The sequence below is a fragment of the Montipora foliosa genome, chromosome 5, assembly GCF_036669935.1.
Source record: "Montipora foliosa isolate CH-2021 chromosome 5, ASM3666993v2, whole genome shotgun sequence".
In the NCBI taxonomy this organism is placed as follows: Eukaryota; Metazoa; Cnidaria; class Anthozoa; order Scleractinia; family Acroporidae; genus Montipora; species Montipora foliosa.
Genome location: NC_090873.1, coordinates 4870293 through 4886090, shown reverse-complemented (window position 1 = coordinate 4886090; position 15798 = coordinate 4870293). Strand labels below are relative to the sequence as shown.

The following is a 15798-nucleotide window of genomic DNA, read 5'->3' as shown; positions in this document are numbered from 1 at the left end:
GGGGGGGGTCCTGGGGTGCCCGTGACTTCCCCTTTGTAAGCCGTTTTTTACTCAAACAACCTACAATATTCAGGTTGCGAAAACGCGAGTACACTCTGTTTGACAGAGTGTGACCCCCCCCCCCCCCCCCCTCTGAAAAATCCTGGCTACGCCCATGTGTCTTGAATGTTCTTAAAATATCTGAGAATTTGAGAACTTTCGAAACATTATGAGTGGCACTGCACATTTAAAAACCACCAATGCTTTCCGATCTTCAGTCTAAGTATTGAGGCGTTTATTAAACTACCCAGCTTTACTATTATATCTTACGAGAGTTAGTTTGATCTCTACAGACCCTTTGGCCTGTTTTTTAAAGTAGCAGGGACCAATTGCGTTGCTTTTTGTTGGTTCAACTGTCCATCCGTCCGATTGCAAACTAACTCTTACACTAAGTAAAGACTTCGCAATTGAGCTCCTTTTGAAAAAAGAAGGCTGGCCTAAACTAACTGCAAAATTGCCTTGTCTTTTCTCCACGCCTGTTATCCACTGAAGAGTAACTTCGAAAAGTCGTTGCCTTAGTATTTTCTTTTGTGACAGGGCGACGGAGGTGGGACAGTTGTCTTCACTTTTCAAGCTTCAGATTTAGATATTGGAAGGAACAGGGAATTGACATACGCAATTACATCAGGGCACAATGGCGAATTCATTCTGAACAGCAATGCAGGAGTTTTACAGATTTCTCCGACAGGACTTGATAGAGAGCTTCACTCCAGCTTTAACTTGACTATTAATGTGACAGACGGTGGCGAGCCAAAGTTGTGGGTAGGTTTTTGGAGCAAGTTCCTATATGGTTACTTTTTCCTTGTCCTTGTCATGTGAATTTGATTTACTTGTGAAGGACAGAGCATTACTCTATACGATTAAAGGGACTATTTTATCCAACACGCATGAGCGAGTTAGTCAGAGATCACTATTTTGCCGAGCTCTCTGACAGGTCGTAGTAAGGAAGTCCACTCCAGCTTTTAAAAAAATTAATTTGACTACTATGTTACAGACGGCGACCAGGCAAAGTTTTTGGTAGGTTTTTGAGGGAGTGGGGCTTGGGACAATTTAAACGTCACAAAAAAGTAATCTCATTGGCCAAAAGAGGAAATATATTCGTGCTGCACGTGCGGCACGCTTCTTACGAACTACAACTTTTCCATATTTTCCATCCACTTTGCAAAATAAAAACGGGAAATCACCAAAATTTTAAGCTTTTGTCGACAACGCAGACATACAAGCGTGAATCGTCCATTCTATATCTTTGCTTCAAAACTGTTTACACCAATCTACTTTTAGCAGATTTTGCAAATATTGTACTTTGTCAACGAGATTTGATTATCATGAAAGACTTGCGCAGGAGCAAACTTAATCATTGAATTGACAAATTCGTTGACATTGCCGACGAAGTCGTTATAGGTTGCGGTCACACCTGAGAGAAACATAGTGTAACACTAGTGTTCACACTACTCTAGGGGAACACTGAACACTAGAACTTGATTTTAACACTAGTATAAACCCCCCAATAAGACCGCAATCATATTGTGCGTCTCGTCTTTTTCTTACTACAAAGTTCCAAGACTGATTCTTTGTCAATGATACTGCAAAGAATTAAAAAAATCGCTTGGTCATCCGAAGACTCTGCACTTTCCTTTCTGGGAAGAAAACTGAAAGAATAGCCATTACTGAAGGTCTAAACGTGGATGAGTGCGTGGAAAACGAATGGCCAGAAAACGAAGATGGAGTACCTGGAAAACAGACGCACCATAAAATTCAATTCTCTTTTAGTAAATATCGCAATTTAGTATATACTAAAATAGCGGATAGCGTTGAACGCGCGCGCTGATTGGCTACTCAAACTCCGGATATCCTTTGCTATTCACCGCCGTGCAATTCGCGCGCAATTTGTGCCCGAAAATGTTGTAATCTTTGCAGGAATAAACGAGCTAAAATGATATTCTTGTGCTGTATTATCTCACTGGTTTAGTATATACTAAAACAACTATTCACCTCAGTGTCGGTGGCTGGTGGTAGATATTTACCTCGTCGCTTAGCGGCTACTTGTAGGTAAATATCCACTACTAGCCACCTCAAATTCGGTGAATAATAGTTAAATATCATTCCTGTTGATATTTGTTATTTACGGGCCGTTCGTTTTACACCGGCCATTAAAACAAAGGGAAAAAAACAGAAATAACGTATTTTGCCATGTTTAATGGACGTATGTTATTTTTTCCGGGGGTCTTCGTTTTCCACTTACATTATGGGTGTGTGGAAAAAAGCAAACAAAAACGATGACCCTTCGGAAATTCTCCAGAAACGACTCACCAATCATTCTAAACAACAAGAAAAGAACAAATTGTGTCTCGCCATTTACTGTTCGATATGTTATTTTTTCTGTTGGGTTTCGGTCTTGGATCTTCGTTTTCTATGCATCCAAACACAGATAGCTGTTAGCTTTCTGCAAGTGTAAAACTTTCCGCAGTTCATATGATTCATTTCATATACCATTTCATCATTGATTCATTCCTCACGGGACCATTAGAACCCACAAATGACCAGCTCCCAACGTCAGTGGCTTCATAGCTCAGTTGGTTAGAGCGTCGCACCGGAATCGCGAGGTCACGGGTTCAAACCCCGTTGAAGTCCTGAATTTTTCAGGCTTCTCTACGCAATTGTAAAAATTGCGTTCGTAACTGCGAAGATCATAGCTTCACTTGATTTCATATCCGCAGTTCATATGATTCATTTCATATACCATTTCATCATTGTAATGGTATACCCGAATATTTGGGCATTTTTGGCAGCCTGATTCAATAGTTTATTGGACAACAGCACCGTAAAAGTGCGATCGACTGGGTTTCAAAGCTCTCCCATCATTCAAGTATAGTCTTTCCACGTTTGACTTGAGGTAAAGTGTGTGAAATAGACTTCATGATTGCGAATTGGACTTTTGACTCACTTATGTATTGCTTGCAGGATTCCACGATTCTACATATCGACATACTGGACATCAATGACAATTCTCCCGAGTTTATTCCGAATCCATCCGATTCACTTTTGTCTTACATCAAATCGATCGATGAAGGCCCGGGCAGTGTCGGGATGGTTGTGATTGATGTTAACGCCACTGACAAAGATTACGGTACCAATGCGGAGATCAGATATTCCATGTCTGGAGATGAGAATGGCTACTTCAAGATAAACTCATCCACGGTATGTGATTGGTATATTGAGACCTCGTCCAATGTAGGGTAATTCACAAGAATTCCACTTGTGGAGTCCGCATTCCATGTCCTTAATTCCTGATTACTCACTCACTCACTCACACACACACTCACTCACTCACTCACTCACTCACTCACTGACCCACTCACTCACTCACTCACTCACTCACTCTCTCACTCACTCGCTCGCTCGCTCACTCACTGAGCTCCATTCTCTCCTTTCAACACACGATGTTGTTTTCAAAAGCCTTAATGATGAGGATAAAATTAGGTATTTACTTACCCTAGAAAACGAAAGCACTTCAAAGATAATAGGTAAATACACATATTTAATGTTTCAGAAGAGAAAAGACTTCCTAAATGCAAAATAATTAAAATAATAATTTTATACCAATTGTATTACAAGTAATTGTATGATCTTTTTAGTTAATTAGTTATTCAAGTAGATATCATCACCTTTATTGTAACGAGACCGATACCTCCCTTTGGAGAGTAAGGCGCAATAAAGATTTACTGTTTACTGTTTACTCACTCACTCACTCTCTCACTCACTCGCTCGCTCGCTCACTCACTCACTCACTCACTGACCCACTCACTCACTCACTCACTCTCTCACTCACTCGCTCGCTCGCTCACTCACTCACTCACTCTCTCGCTCACTCACTCACTCGCTCACTCACTCACTCACTCACTCACTCACTCACTCACTCACTCACTGACCTCATCTGGTCGCTATACCTACGCAAGAGACATCCTTAGCAAAAAAGCTTATAAAGTTCTTGCGACAGTGAAACGATTGTTCTCCAATTCGGATACGACCACAATTACAATTAAGAATAAGCTTTTTGATGCCCTTGTCAAACCTATACTACTATATGGATGCGAAATATGGGGACCGGAGCTATTATCATATAAGACCCATTTTGACAAAAGCACTATCGAACAAGTCCATATCAAGTTCTGTAAACAAACACTAAATACCCCATGGTACACAGAGAACATTGCCTGTAGGGCAGAACTTGGACGGTACCCTTTAAGTATAGACATAAAAGCTTCAATATTTAGTTACTCGCTTAGATTACAGCATAAAACAGTCAACCCTCTATTAAAGGAAGCCTTTCATCACGCAAAAAGTCACAGCCAATTTTTTGATGTATTAAATAATGACGAAACTATACGAATGCACTCTATAGGCAATACATCAAGCCAACTACACATTAAGAATGCTCGTTCCTCCATAAAGAATCAGCTTAAAAAGGACTACATTCGAAATTGGCTGAAGGCTCGCAACAACACTTCCGAAGGCTCTAGAGAGAAATTTACACACAAAGAAGTCAAATTCGACTACCAATTGGAAGACTATCTCAAAACTATCAGAAACCCAGCACATAGAATAAGTATGACAAAATTGCGTCTGGGGGTTCATAGCTTGCGAATACAGACTGGGAAATACGAAAATAGAGGTGCACCAATCCCAGTAGATGGAAGAACGTGTTTAGTCTGCAATAGAGGCTATATAGAAGATGAGCGGCACTTCTTGATGTATTGCCCAGGGTACGATAACATTAGAAATGAGCTCCATTCTCTCCTTTCAACACACGATGTTGCTTTCAAAAGCCTTAATGATGAGGATAAAATTAGGTATTTACTTACCCTAGAAAACGAAAGCACTTCAAAGATAATAGGTAAATACACATATTTAATGTTTCAGAAGAGAAAAGACTTCCTAAATGCAAAATAATTAAAATAATAATTTTATACCAATTGTATTACAAGTAATTGTATGATCTTTTTAGTTAATTAGTTATTCAAGTAGATATCATCACCTTTATTGTAACGAGACCGATACCTCCCTTTGGAGAGTAAGGCGCAATAAAGATTTACTGTTTACTGTTTTACTCACTCACTCACTCACTCACTCACTCACTCACTCACTCACTCACTCTCTCACTCACTCGCTCGCTCGCTCACTCACTCACTCGTTCGCTCGGTCGCTCGGTCGCTCGGTCACTCGGTCGCTCGGTCGCTCGGTCGATCAGTCGCTCGGTCACTCATTCAGTCAGTGTACTCATGCGCCACCATATCTTCTAAACGTTCTATTTCTCGGCATCCTTGGCGCGCTTCATGTAGCCTTAGGTTCAGTCTCACCTGCCGACACAAATGCAGGAAATCGTGGTGAAAAGAACGAGATTTCTTAAGGAAGTTAAATGCCTTTTAACATTTCTTAAATAGATCGTCTTTTTAACACTTCAAATTGTATTGGTTAAGCTTTGGCAAAGGTCCTTAGTTTTTCTTGAGTTTTCTTTGCCAAAAGCTACTCTAAAATTAGGTTTATATATTATCTTCCTTCCACGTTCATAAGGAACCCACGCCCGCAGTGCGCGCGGTAGTCAGAACTGTGCTATCCTGTCAACCCTTTGCCCTTTCACCGGAAACTCAACAGTGCATTTCTGTGCGTAAACGATGTTGTTGTCGATCTACTCTGTCGAAAGGACGCCATCAAAGTCTTTTTTCTCGATTTAACACAAATAAAAACATTATCAAAACAGTTTTGACGTCTTTTTACACCTGATTCGAAAATACCAGAATGATTTCGTCTTAAAATAGTTAGAAAAAGTACAAATAACAGCCAAAGTACAACTGCTGACGTCCGAGTCGCAGCTCGCTTGCAACCCAGTTTTGGCACCAAAGCTTGAAATGGGTTTCTGGCCCTTTCATTGCAAAGAATTGACGTGACGCCGAATAGCACAGTTTTTCTCGCTCGCCGAATTCTAATTGGTCAATTCAAATTACAGTAGCTCTTGCCGTATGCACGGTTACCACCAAGACCCTATAGGGCGATTATTTCAATAGAGTTTACCCCGTACGCGTTCCAGGTCATTAAAAAATACGTACTTATCAACCAATCAAGTAATCAATAATTTATTGATCAATTTCAGGGCGTATTAACAGTGCAAAGAGCTGTGGACAGAGAGAGCTTGGATATGACATTGGATGCAAAAGGCCGAGGAGTCTTTTCGCTAGACATAACAGCCACAGACCAAGCTGTTCCCAGTAATACCAGAAAGGCTTCAACTGTTAGAGTAAGTCTTTCAAAAAGATTATTTCGATTTAATTTTTGGTAACTTCTTGTTGCAATCTTAGGACAAGATGTAAGTTATTTCCTTTAAATTGGTAAATCCAATTTTTTTTCCTTTGGATTTCAAACTTATGTCAAGTGGCCCAAGTTTTAAGCCTTAATTTCAAGAAGACACTTGTTCAATTAACTGGAATTTTCTTATTTAATGGTCCACCATTACTGACTCTAAAACCTTGAGAGAGCTGGATCGCGGAGAAAATGACGTCAAAGACTCACTAGTTTAAGAATGCAATGCGTTTGTACGCGACTGAATTAATATGCAGCACGGGAATTTCGGGCTTTCAGATTTTTAAACTCATGTTAAAGCATAAATAATAAACTGCGTTTACACGCTGAAATTTTAAGCTATTGAGAAAATGAAGTCACTTTTGCCTAGATCCAACCCTCTAAGTGACTTTTCCGTCTCATAAGTCATCTTGTTATATAGCTGAAAATTTTCCCCCAACAGTGCGCGCTTTCATTGGTTACTTCGAGGTCACATGACGTCTAACAATAAAACTATTTCCCGCCAGAAGTCTCTGAGCGGGCAACATTGCAAAATCTATGACGCCAGAGGGTAACAGTGCACTCTAGTGTTACCAGCGAATGTTGACCGACGACCGCCGTTGGTGTTGCCATTGCTCGTTTTGCTGGTCCCTCGGGAAACAGCTCGAGTCTCAATGTTTCCCTAGGCTGCGCCTCGAGAGATTCTCGGGAAGCAAAATTAACTGTTTCCCTCGGGACCAGTCATTAAAGGGCCACCGACAACCAGTGTCCTTTGCGCGCCTTTGTTGTTGTTATTATCCGGGCAATCGAATCGGCCGGTTCGCTTCAGAAACATCCCGTGAAGAAGAACTGCGAATTCGCTGTTCGATTTGTTTTTTAATCCAAACGCCTTCCTCCTTTCGTTCCATAATCTTAAGGTTGACGAACTTTCTTCACAGTTTTCATTTCGCTTTTAACACGAACACAACACCCAAATAACGCCAAGAATACAATATTTAAACATTAAGGAAAATATTAACAAAGTTTGAAGCTACTGGGCATCCAAAACACGACGATGTGAGGCGATCGAATTTGACTTTTCAAGAAATACTAGTTTCTGTATTACAGAAAATGGCGCCGATAGCTTGCATGCCCGCAAAGACTTGTGGTTGTCGGTGGCCCTTTAAGTTTTTAATGCGTTGAGACCGTTGCGCATGAATGAAATCAGAGCTTATCTACCAATCCACAATAATCACTATTTTTCTCATTGATACTTCTGTCAGATTACCGTGACAGTAGATGACATCAATGACAATACACCCCAGTTTATTGATCCACCCCAGTCCACTCAAATCAGTGAAGCAGCTCGGCCTGGCAGTAACGTGATTCAAATCTCAGCATCCGACAAGGATTTGGGTTTTGCTGGAAAAGTTGCGTATAATATAACAGGAGGAGACCCCGAAGGTAAGTTTCCTTCCATTCGTTGTGATTGCTTGTATTTATGATCAACATCACTGTCATCGTCATTATTTTTCTGTTCCTGATTCCATTCATCAATTTTTGTTTCTTTTTTCAATTTTTTATCATCTTAGGTCATTTTGAAATTACTCCTAGTGGGTACATCCTTGTTAAAACAGCTCTCGATGCAGAGGTGAATTCCGTTTACAGTTTGACGATTGAGGCAAAAGATGAGGGTGATCCAAGAAGGGCAAACTCGGTAAGTCAATTATGATAAAGGAAATCGAAGCCCATAAGACTCCTTGATTTCATTGTTGTTTGTAAGGTTTGCCGGTTTTTTCTTTTTTTTTTTTTTTGCACTGCGTGACAAAACAGGAGCATTACAAAATCACAGAACGTTTGGAAAATACATGCAGAAAGGCATTTTTACTTGATAAGTTTGCTTGGTGATAAAGTTCTTTGAAAGGGAGAATACATTTATCCGCGATTTATCCAATTGTCACGGGCTCTGCCTTAGTTAAAGAAGCGTATCATTGTGGTTTCTGCCTTCGTTTTCATTGTTTCGGTGGCGTTTGTGTTTTTAGGGCGGCTTTGCAATTTTTTTATGTCACCAAAGTGACCAACGCTGTTTTTAAGGCGGCCCTTTTCTCGTTCATCTTTTTTTCCTCCACAGACTGTGATATCCATCGCAATTGATGATGTTAATGACAATGATCCTGTCTTCAACCAATCATCCTACACCAGTCACGTGATGGAAAATTCCAACGTGAGCACGAGCGTTGTGACTGTTTACGCAACAGACCGCGATCGAGATGAGAATGGTCACGTGTCTTACACGATAACAGCTGGGAATACCGAGGACGCTTTTAAAATTGACAATCTGACGGGAGTTTTGTCAGTCAAGGGTTCCATCGATAGAGAAAGGATTAAAGAATATAAGCTTACTATACAGGCGGAAGATGGGGGCCTACCTTCCAGTAGAAAGGTAAGAAAAAGAGAGATAAGTCTTGTCAAATGTCCTTCCTCCAACAAGCTGTTGTTCCCCTGTTCCGGATACTAAGGCCCCCTATCTTAAAAATTTGGCACGGCACTCCGAAATCTCGGTACCATACCCATGTTTTCAAGACGGCACGGTAAAAATTTCCTGTGTAAACAGCACAAACAGAAAGTATATCAGGCGCCTGTGCCAGAAATTATATGGGTGCGAAGCACATCTCTGGAGGGGTGCTAGGCACTCAGAATATTGGTGCCGAGCCAATTTTGTGCGTGTTAAAAGGGGTTTGAGACACGAAAGCACAGTGAAGCTTTCTTTAAAGATAATTGATCGATCAAGCGCGAACAAAATCACAGAATGTTTGGAAAATACACCCAAAAAAGCATTCTTACTCTATAAGTTTGATTGGTGACACATGGTCTGGGTGACTGGAAGAGTTGAATCTAGTTCTACTTTCCCCACCATTACGACTCTTCCGACTAAAAAAATTTTAATGGAAACGTCTGTCTAGAGCGATCTGATGCCTTTCGGCGAGGCACTATTCTTCGTACTAAAACACGTGTCATATATTGTCCAATCAGACTTAAGAAAATTGCCTGGCGCCCTTTTCGCACCTAATTAAAGTCAAACAAACATGACGGCAAGTGAGATGGTGAGTTCATTTGTTGTACCGTTAAGATCATATGGAAAGCAGGCCTCAATGAATAAAAACAATCTGTATCTTACATTTTCTTTCTGAAAGGCATTTGCTGAGGTTGTAATCAGCGTCCTTGATGAGAACGACAATCCACCGCGATTTAAAGAAAGCTCTTATGAGGCAGACGTTGCGGAGAACTCGCCAGCGGGAACTACTGTTTTCCCTGTAAGTTATATACGTTTCACTTCTGCTGTTAAAATGACATTTTTTATCTTTACCCTTTTATAAAGCCACATTTGATTTTGTTTAGTATATTTTGCACGTGAGAGATCCTGCCTTTCTAAAACTGATGTTGCTGCTAACTCGAAAACCTATCGGTTATCTCGTTATTAGGTATTTTCTTGTATTTACATATGTTTTAGTATAAAAATATAATTCCAATGAATGAAATGTGATGTATGAATGAATCATATACCGAACTGCGGATATTAAATCAAGTAAAGCCTTGATCCTCGCAGTTATTGACGCAATTTTAGCAATTGCGTAGAGAAGCCTGGAAAATTCAGGACTTCGCAGTGGGGTTTGAACCCGTGACCTCGCGATACCAGTGCGACGCTCTAACCAACTGAGCTATGAAGCCACTGACGTCGGGAGCTGGTCATTTGTGGGTTCTAATTTTTCCGTGAGGAATGAATCAATGAAAGAAATGATATATAAAATGAATCATATACCGAACTGCGGATATGAAATCAAGTAAAGCTATGAAGTCCTGATTTTTTCAGGCTTCTCTACGCAATTGCTAAAATTGCGTCAATAACTGCGAGGATCATTATAGCTTTAGTTGATTTCATATCCGTAGTTCGGTAAATGATTCATTTCATACGTCATTTCTTTTATTGATTCATTCCTCACGGGAAAATTAGAACCCACGAATGACCAGCTCCCGACGTCAGTCCTGAAAATTTCAGGCTTCTCTACGCAATAACTGCGAGGATCATAGCTTTAATTGAAATATAATTCCTTATTATATGCCTAGCTCCGTGAGCGGGCAAGATGAACCAAATCCCGCGCTGTGATTGGCTCCCCGAGCGGGCAAGATGGAGCTGTACTGTTTTATCCCATGTAATAAATCCTTTATTGACCAAGCTTGTTCGGTCAAGATGGCTGGATATTGGTCTCCTTCTTTTGTTGCGTGTTTATGGACCGAGACGAAATAACACGCAAAAAAACGAATTGGCCAATGTCCAGCCATATCTTGACCTCACGCTTGGTCAATAACCCATATATCTTCTAGTGTATGTTGATCCTCAAAATATGAACAACTGAACAATGCATGTCATGATCTCCACAGAAAGTCGTTATTGCTGCAACAGACGCTGATGAAGGAAACAACGCTGAAGTTTCATTTTCAATCGAAGGTGAGGACATCGATTCACTTTCCAGTGATTCCTTGTAGCCTTAAGTAATAGCAGATTTTAGAAATAAATGAGGAGTTTTGTGATTGGGCTAACTCAGCCTTAATCACCATATCTTAATAATAGGAGGCGATATCGAAGTCCTTCGAACATCCCAGATTGGCTAGGTAGAGTTAACATCTTAGTTGGCCTTTCTTCTAGAGTTAATTCCCTTTCCTTTTCGGTTTATTAATTTTCCCATAAAATGTAGCATTCCACAATATTTCCAACCGTTTTCTCTAGTCGGCCAGAGATTCGGCGCTCAGGGCAAGTCGGAAACGCTGACGGTTCCGTGTTTCACAGCTCTTGTCCACCAGTTCTCTACTCAGCCAATGGCATACTATTTGGAACGATGCGCTTATGCCATTGAGATGGAGATATTTCATCATGTATTTGTGATTCACAAAAGGTGGTCAAAGTCATTTTGAACAAAAAACTTTCGGCGCCGATTTGTTACGATTTGGCTCGTTTCATTGAATGACCAAAGTGGCAATTTTCCTTTTGACTTGCGGCACTTACTAGGATACTGCTGCAAACAGTGCTAATGCTAAACGACATTACATCATTTCAGAAGTCCATTAACCAGAAGTATCGATCTGCGATGGAATGCAGCCCCTCAGTTGTCGGTTATTCTCTATTTTTTGGACGGCTACTGTGAGATTTTTGCGGGGAAAAAACGTGGCGTTAATGTGTTGCACGATCCATGGCTTTACATTAAGCACGAGCAATCCCTCGTGCGGTTTCTTGGTTTCAAGCCAATCACAGGCGTTGTGGTCAACAGGCCTAATCTGATTGGCCACATTTTGGCGGGACCCGTATTCTAAATTTAGATAATGCAGTAGACTGATGAGCCAAGGCCAAATGAGATACATCGACATTTCTGGACTTCTCATCATTTCGAAGACGTGATGAGCATTTTTGTTCTGTTTGTTTACTGTGCAGGTCAAGGCTCATATCTTTTCCAAATCAATTCAACAACAGCAGTGATCACTACTCGCATTAGCAACTCTCTCGACCGAGAAACCAACGATTCCTACGACTTGACTCTCATTGCAACAGACGGCGGAAACAAATCATCGACTGTCCCACTGGTGGTGACAGTGACAGATGTCAATGACCAACTCCCCCGGTTTAGTCAACAAGTATACTATGCAAATGTGTCGGAGGACGCTGCCCGTGGTACCATGGTAACGAGGCTGACGGCGACAGATCTGGACTTGCTTGTTTTGAACAAGGAGATAACCTACACTTCTACTGGCGCGGATGCGAAGTTTTATATAAACAGAGCAACAGGTAAGTGAATTTATTTGCTTGTTTTATTTCCTTAAATTTTCATTCCATTCTTGTGTTTGTTCGATTTTCCGATCTGTTGGCCAATCGTGAAGTCTGTTTAGAGAGGTGCGAGACGTATTCTTTGAGAGGCAGATAGACAGAGGGACGGACGGGCAGTCGTACAGTCAGACAGATCTGTTTCGTAGACTTGTTTACTGAATGAAAATAAATGTATATATTTGAAGTTCGAGTTATGGAGAAAAAAGTAGAGGTGATCCTCGCACTTAAGTAGACAATTTTATCAATTATCTCTTAGAGCCAAAACCAAAACCAAAGTAATTACTTTGACCAATCAAAAAGGACGGAGACAATCCAGTAAACCAATCAAAACTCGGAGTAATTACACGTCGCCGACACAAAGCGCGGGAAAATGTGCACGCGCGAGCCACGATTGGTTTTGGTTTCACTTCTGATTGGTTGAAAAAATGGCGCGGGAACTTTGAACCAATCATTGAGTGAAGTAATGCAAAACCAAAGTAATTCGCTAATTACTTTCGACTCTCAATTGAAAACCGCTCTATAGACACCTGAAATATTCAAGTGACTTCAACGGGATTCGAACCCATGATCTTTCACGGGGAAACATGACCCCTACAAATTGACTTGCTGCTCCCAACTGAGTTGCTTCATTGCTCATTTGGTAGAGCATTGCACCGGTATCGCAGAAGTCTTGGGTTTGAATCCCTTTGAAGCCGCTTGAACTTTTCAAGTATCTGTAACCAGGTGATCTGGTGACGTAATTCGGAGGACTGGGAAAAAAAAAATTTTAACGCCGTATCCCACAACCACGCGCGGCCTTATTTTCGAATTCAACATGGCAGAGGCGAGGTTAGATCTTGTCGGGTCTACTTGAATGTTCATTCAGGAACAGGAAATGTGGTAGATACGTAATAATCTGTTGAGTTTTGGCGATGGCAATACTGCGGGGAGTTGGAAACAACACCTAAGGCCGCGCGGGGTTGTGGGATACGGCGTTAAAATTTTACTTCCCAGTCCTCCAAATTACGTCACCAGATCACCTGGAAGAGACGATTGCTTAAATTGTCCAGTTAAGTGCGGCGATCGCTTCTACATTTAGGCTTGTTTAGTGCAACCTTTTGTAGCAATGGCTGAACACTCATCACAGGGCTTACACCGAAGCATACTTAACATTTACAAGCTATCAGTGTTAGTCACAGCTCAAGAGTATTGGTCATGGATAAGAGCGACATCAGGATTTGCGATACTTAAGACGTCTGAAAAGCTTATCATTCACTCACTTTTCATTTTCAGGGGACGTGATCGTTGATTCAACGTTAGACCGAGAATTCAAAAGTCATTATGTGCTTCACGTGACAGCGGCAAACATTGGAGAGAATGCACCTGAAGGAAGTTGTCAATTAAACATCACTATCACTGACGTCATCGACGAGAAACCGTATTTTGAAAGTGACGTGCTGTCATTCCATGTCTTGGAGAATGCTACCATGGGAACGAGAGTAACCACAGTGAAAGCCTTGGACAAAGACATTGGTGATACGGTTCGGTATTCACTGGAAGGAAGTGATTCGCCTGGCTATTTCCGTATTAACCGGACCACTGGTGTGATATCAACTGTTGGTCACCTTGATAGGGAAAACATGACAGAACATGTGATATTCGTTCAGGCAATGGATAGCGTTAACTTGACATCCGAAAAAGTAAAAATTATTATTAGGATTGACGATGTTAATGACAATGCTCCACTCTTTTCGAAACCACTTTACGTACAAGATTATCGCGAGGAGTCTCCGAGAGATACAAGTATTCTCACTGTCCAGGCAAATGACCCTGATTCTGGCACAAACGCCGACATAAGATTTACCATTGTCGGAAATGCCACAAGATATGTGAAAATAGACGCCTTAAGTGGTTTCATTTCCCAGGCTGATAACCCACTTGATCGCGAAGTATCACCTTTTTATAATTTCACCGTTCGTGCCAGTGACATGGGAATCCCACCGATGTTTACCGAAGTGAATGTATCCCTGGTGCTGGTTGATGTAAATGATAACAGCCCGACTTTCAACAGGAGCGAATATCGTGGTTATGTTAGGGAGAATCAGCCGATTGGTACGCCTGTGTTGGTTATCACAGGAACAGACCGAGATTTGGGGTCCAATGCCAGATTGTCTTATGGGCTACATGGCGGTAACTTCCGCTTTAGTATCGATGAAGATACTGTAAGTGATATTCTTTTCAATGAAACACCGTCCTTCAGCTTTGGATATAAGCACAAGATTGAGTACAAGAGCCACTTTTCAAGTTCACTTTTTGTGCTTTAATCAAAAGCCTTTTTGAGTATCTTTTTCTTATTAAAACCTAATTATGACGCGATAAGCAAGAAACGATTCCTCCATATGCGAATTAACGAAAACGTGCTCGTAACCAAATCTGAAGATCACTTTCATACGAAACAGTTCTGACAAAATGGCAGTAGTGAAATAGTGTAACCCTTTAAATATCTTAAAGAGAACCTCCACTTTTACTAAAGAATTCGTATAAACCGAAGGAAATTATGTTTACAAACAAATTTGTTTGAAATTCGTATTTAAAACAGTGTTTATATCAAGAAAAGTGAATTTTAAAATCGCTTATTTCCACTTTCAAATTTCGCGGGCACAGCCATCTTGAATAATTGTGACATGCTATGGTTGCCCTATTGTTCTGACACAAAGAGCTTTTGTCTCATAACAATAGGGCAACCTTAACACGTCACAATTATTCAAGATGGCGGCGCTCACGAAATTTGAAAACAAAAATAGGCGATTCTAAAACTTATTTATTTCGGATACAAATACTTTCTTTTAAAATAGTTTAGACTTACTTGACTGTAACGGTTATTTCCTGTGATTTAAAGTTATTTTTTTTGTTGAAGTGGAGGTTCACTTTAAGCCTCCGAATGCATGTCTAACGTTTTGAAAAAAATCGTTTAGGAATGTAATAGAATCATACAGGTGGGGTTTAAGGAATAAAAGAAATATTCAGAATAGGAAACTTAAAAGTAAGTGGCAATGAACATGATCATGATACTGACGTCAGTCATGGCGATGACGTTGATGAAGATGATGATGGTGATAATGATTTTGTTGGTGATGACGACGACGACGACGATGACCTACGATGACGACGTCGATGACTCCGACGACGACGATGACCGACGACGACGACGACGATGACGATGACGACGACAATGACGATGACGATGACGATGACAACGACGATAGCGATGATGATGATGTTGATAATGATGATAATGATGATTGTGGTGATGACGCCATCTATTACCTACGGGGACGATATTAACCGGCAATGAAGACGAAGTCAAAGACGACTTCGGTTGCTTTGCACTCGAGGAAACTATGCCATTAATTTTTGTTTCAGGTGACAAGCTTGCTACCAAAACACTATGACTAAAATGTCTGTCTTGAAACCAGAGGTTTAGTTGTTTCAGAGAGACATGGGCAATTTTGTTTTTTGTTTCCTTCCGCTGCACAGAAATTTCAAATTAAGTTCTTTCTTCAGGGAAACATCACCACAGCTGTTGTCTTGGA

The 15798-nt window shown here is 40.8% G+C and overlaps 1 protein-coding gene across 2 annotated transcripts in view; it reads left to right on the top strand.

Annotated features, from left to right (window-relative positions):
* LOC138003444 (cadherin-23-like) overlaps positions 1-15798 on the top strand; it is an 81166-nt gene that overhangs the window by 31150 nt on the left and 34218 nt on the right. For both annotated transcript variants that reach the window (XM_068849516.1, XM_068849517.1), the window contains 11 exons: positions 577-801; positions 3001-3237; positions 6188-6331; positions 7635-7815; positions 7944-8068; positions 8483-8794; positions 9546-9665; positions 10792-10858; positions 11837-12187; positions 13499-14427; positions 15770-15798. The exon at positions 15770-15798 is cut by the window's right edge and continues 85 nt beyond it. In XM_068849516.1, the coding sequence (XP_068705617.1) occupies positions 577-801; positions 3001-3237; positions 6188-6331; positions 7635-7815; positions 7944-8068; positions 8483-8794; positions 9546-9665; positions 10792-10858; positions 11837-12187; positions 13499-14427; positions 15770-15798 (2720 nt within the window). The remainder of the gene's footprint in view (positions 1-576; positions 802-3000; positions 3238-6187; positions 6332-7634; positions 7816-7943; positions 8069-8482; positions 8795-9545; positions 9666-10791; positions 10859-11836; positions 12188-13498; positions 14428-15769) is intronic.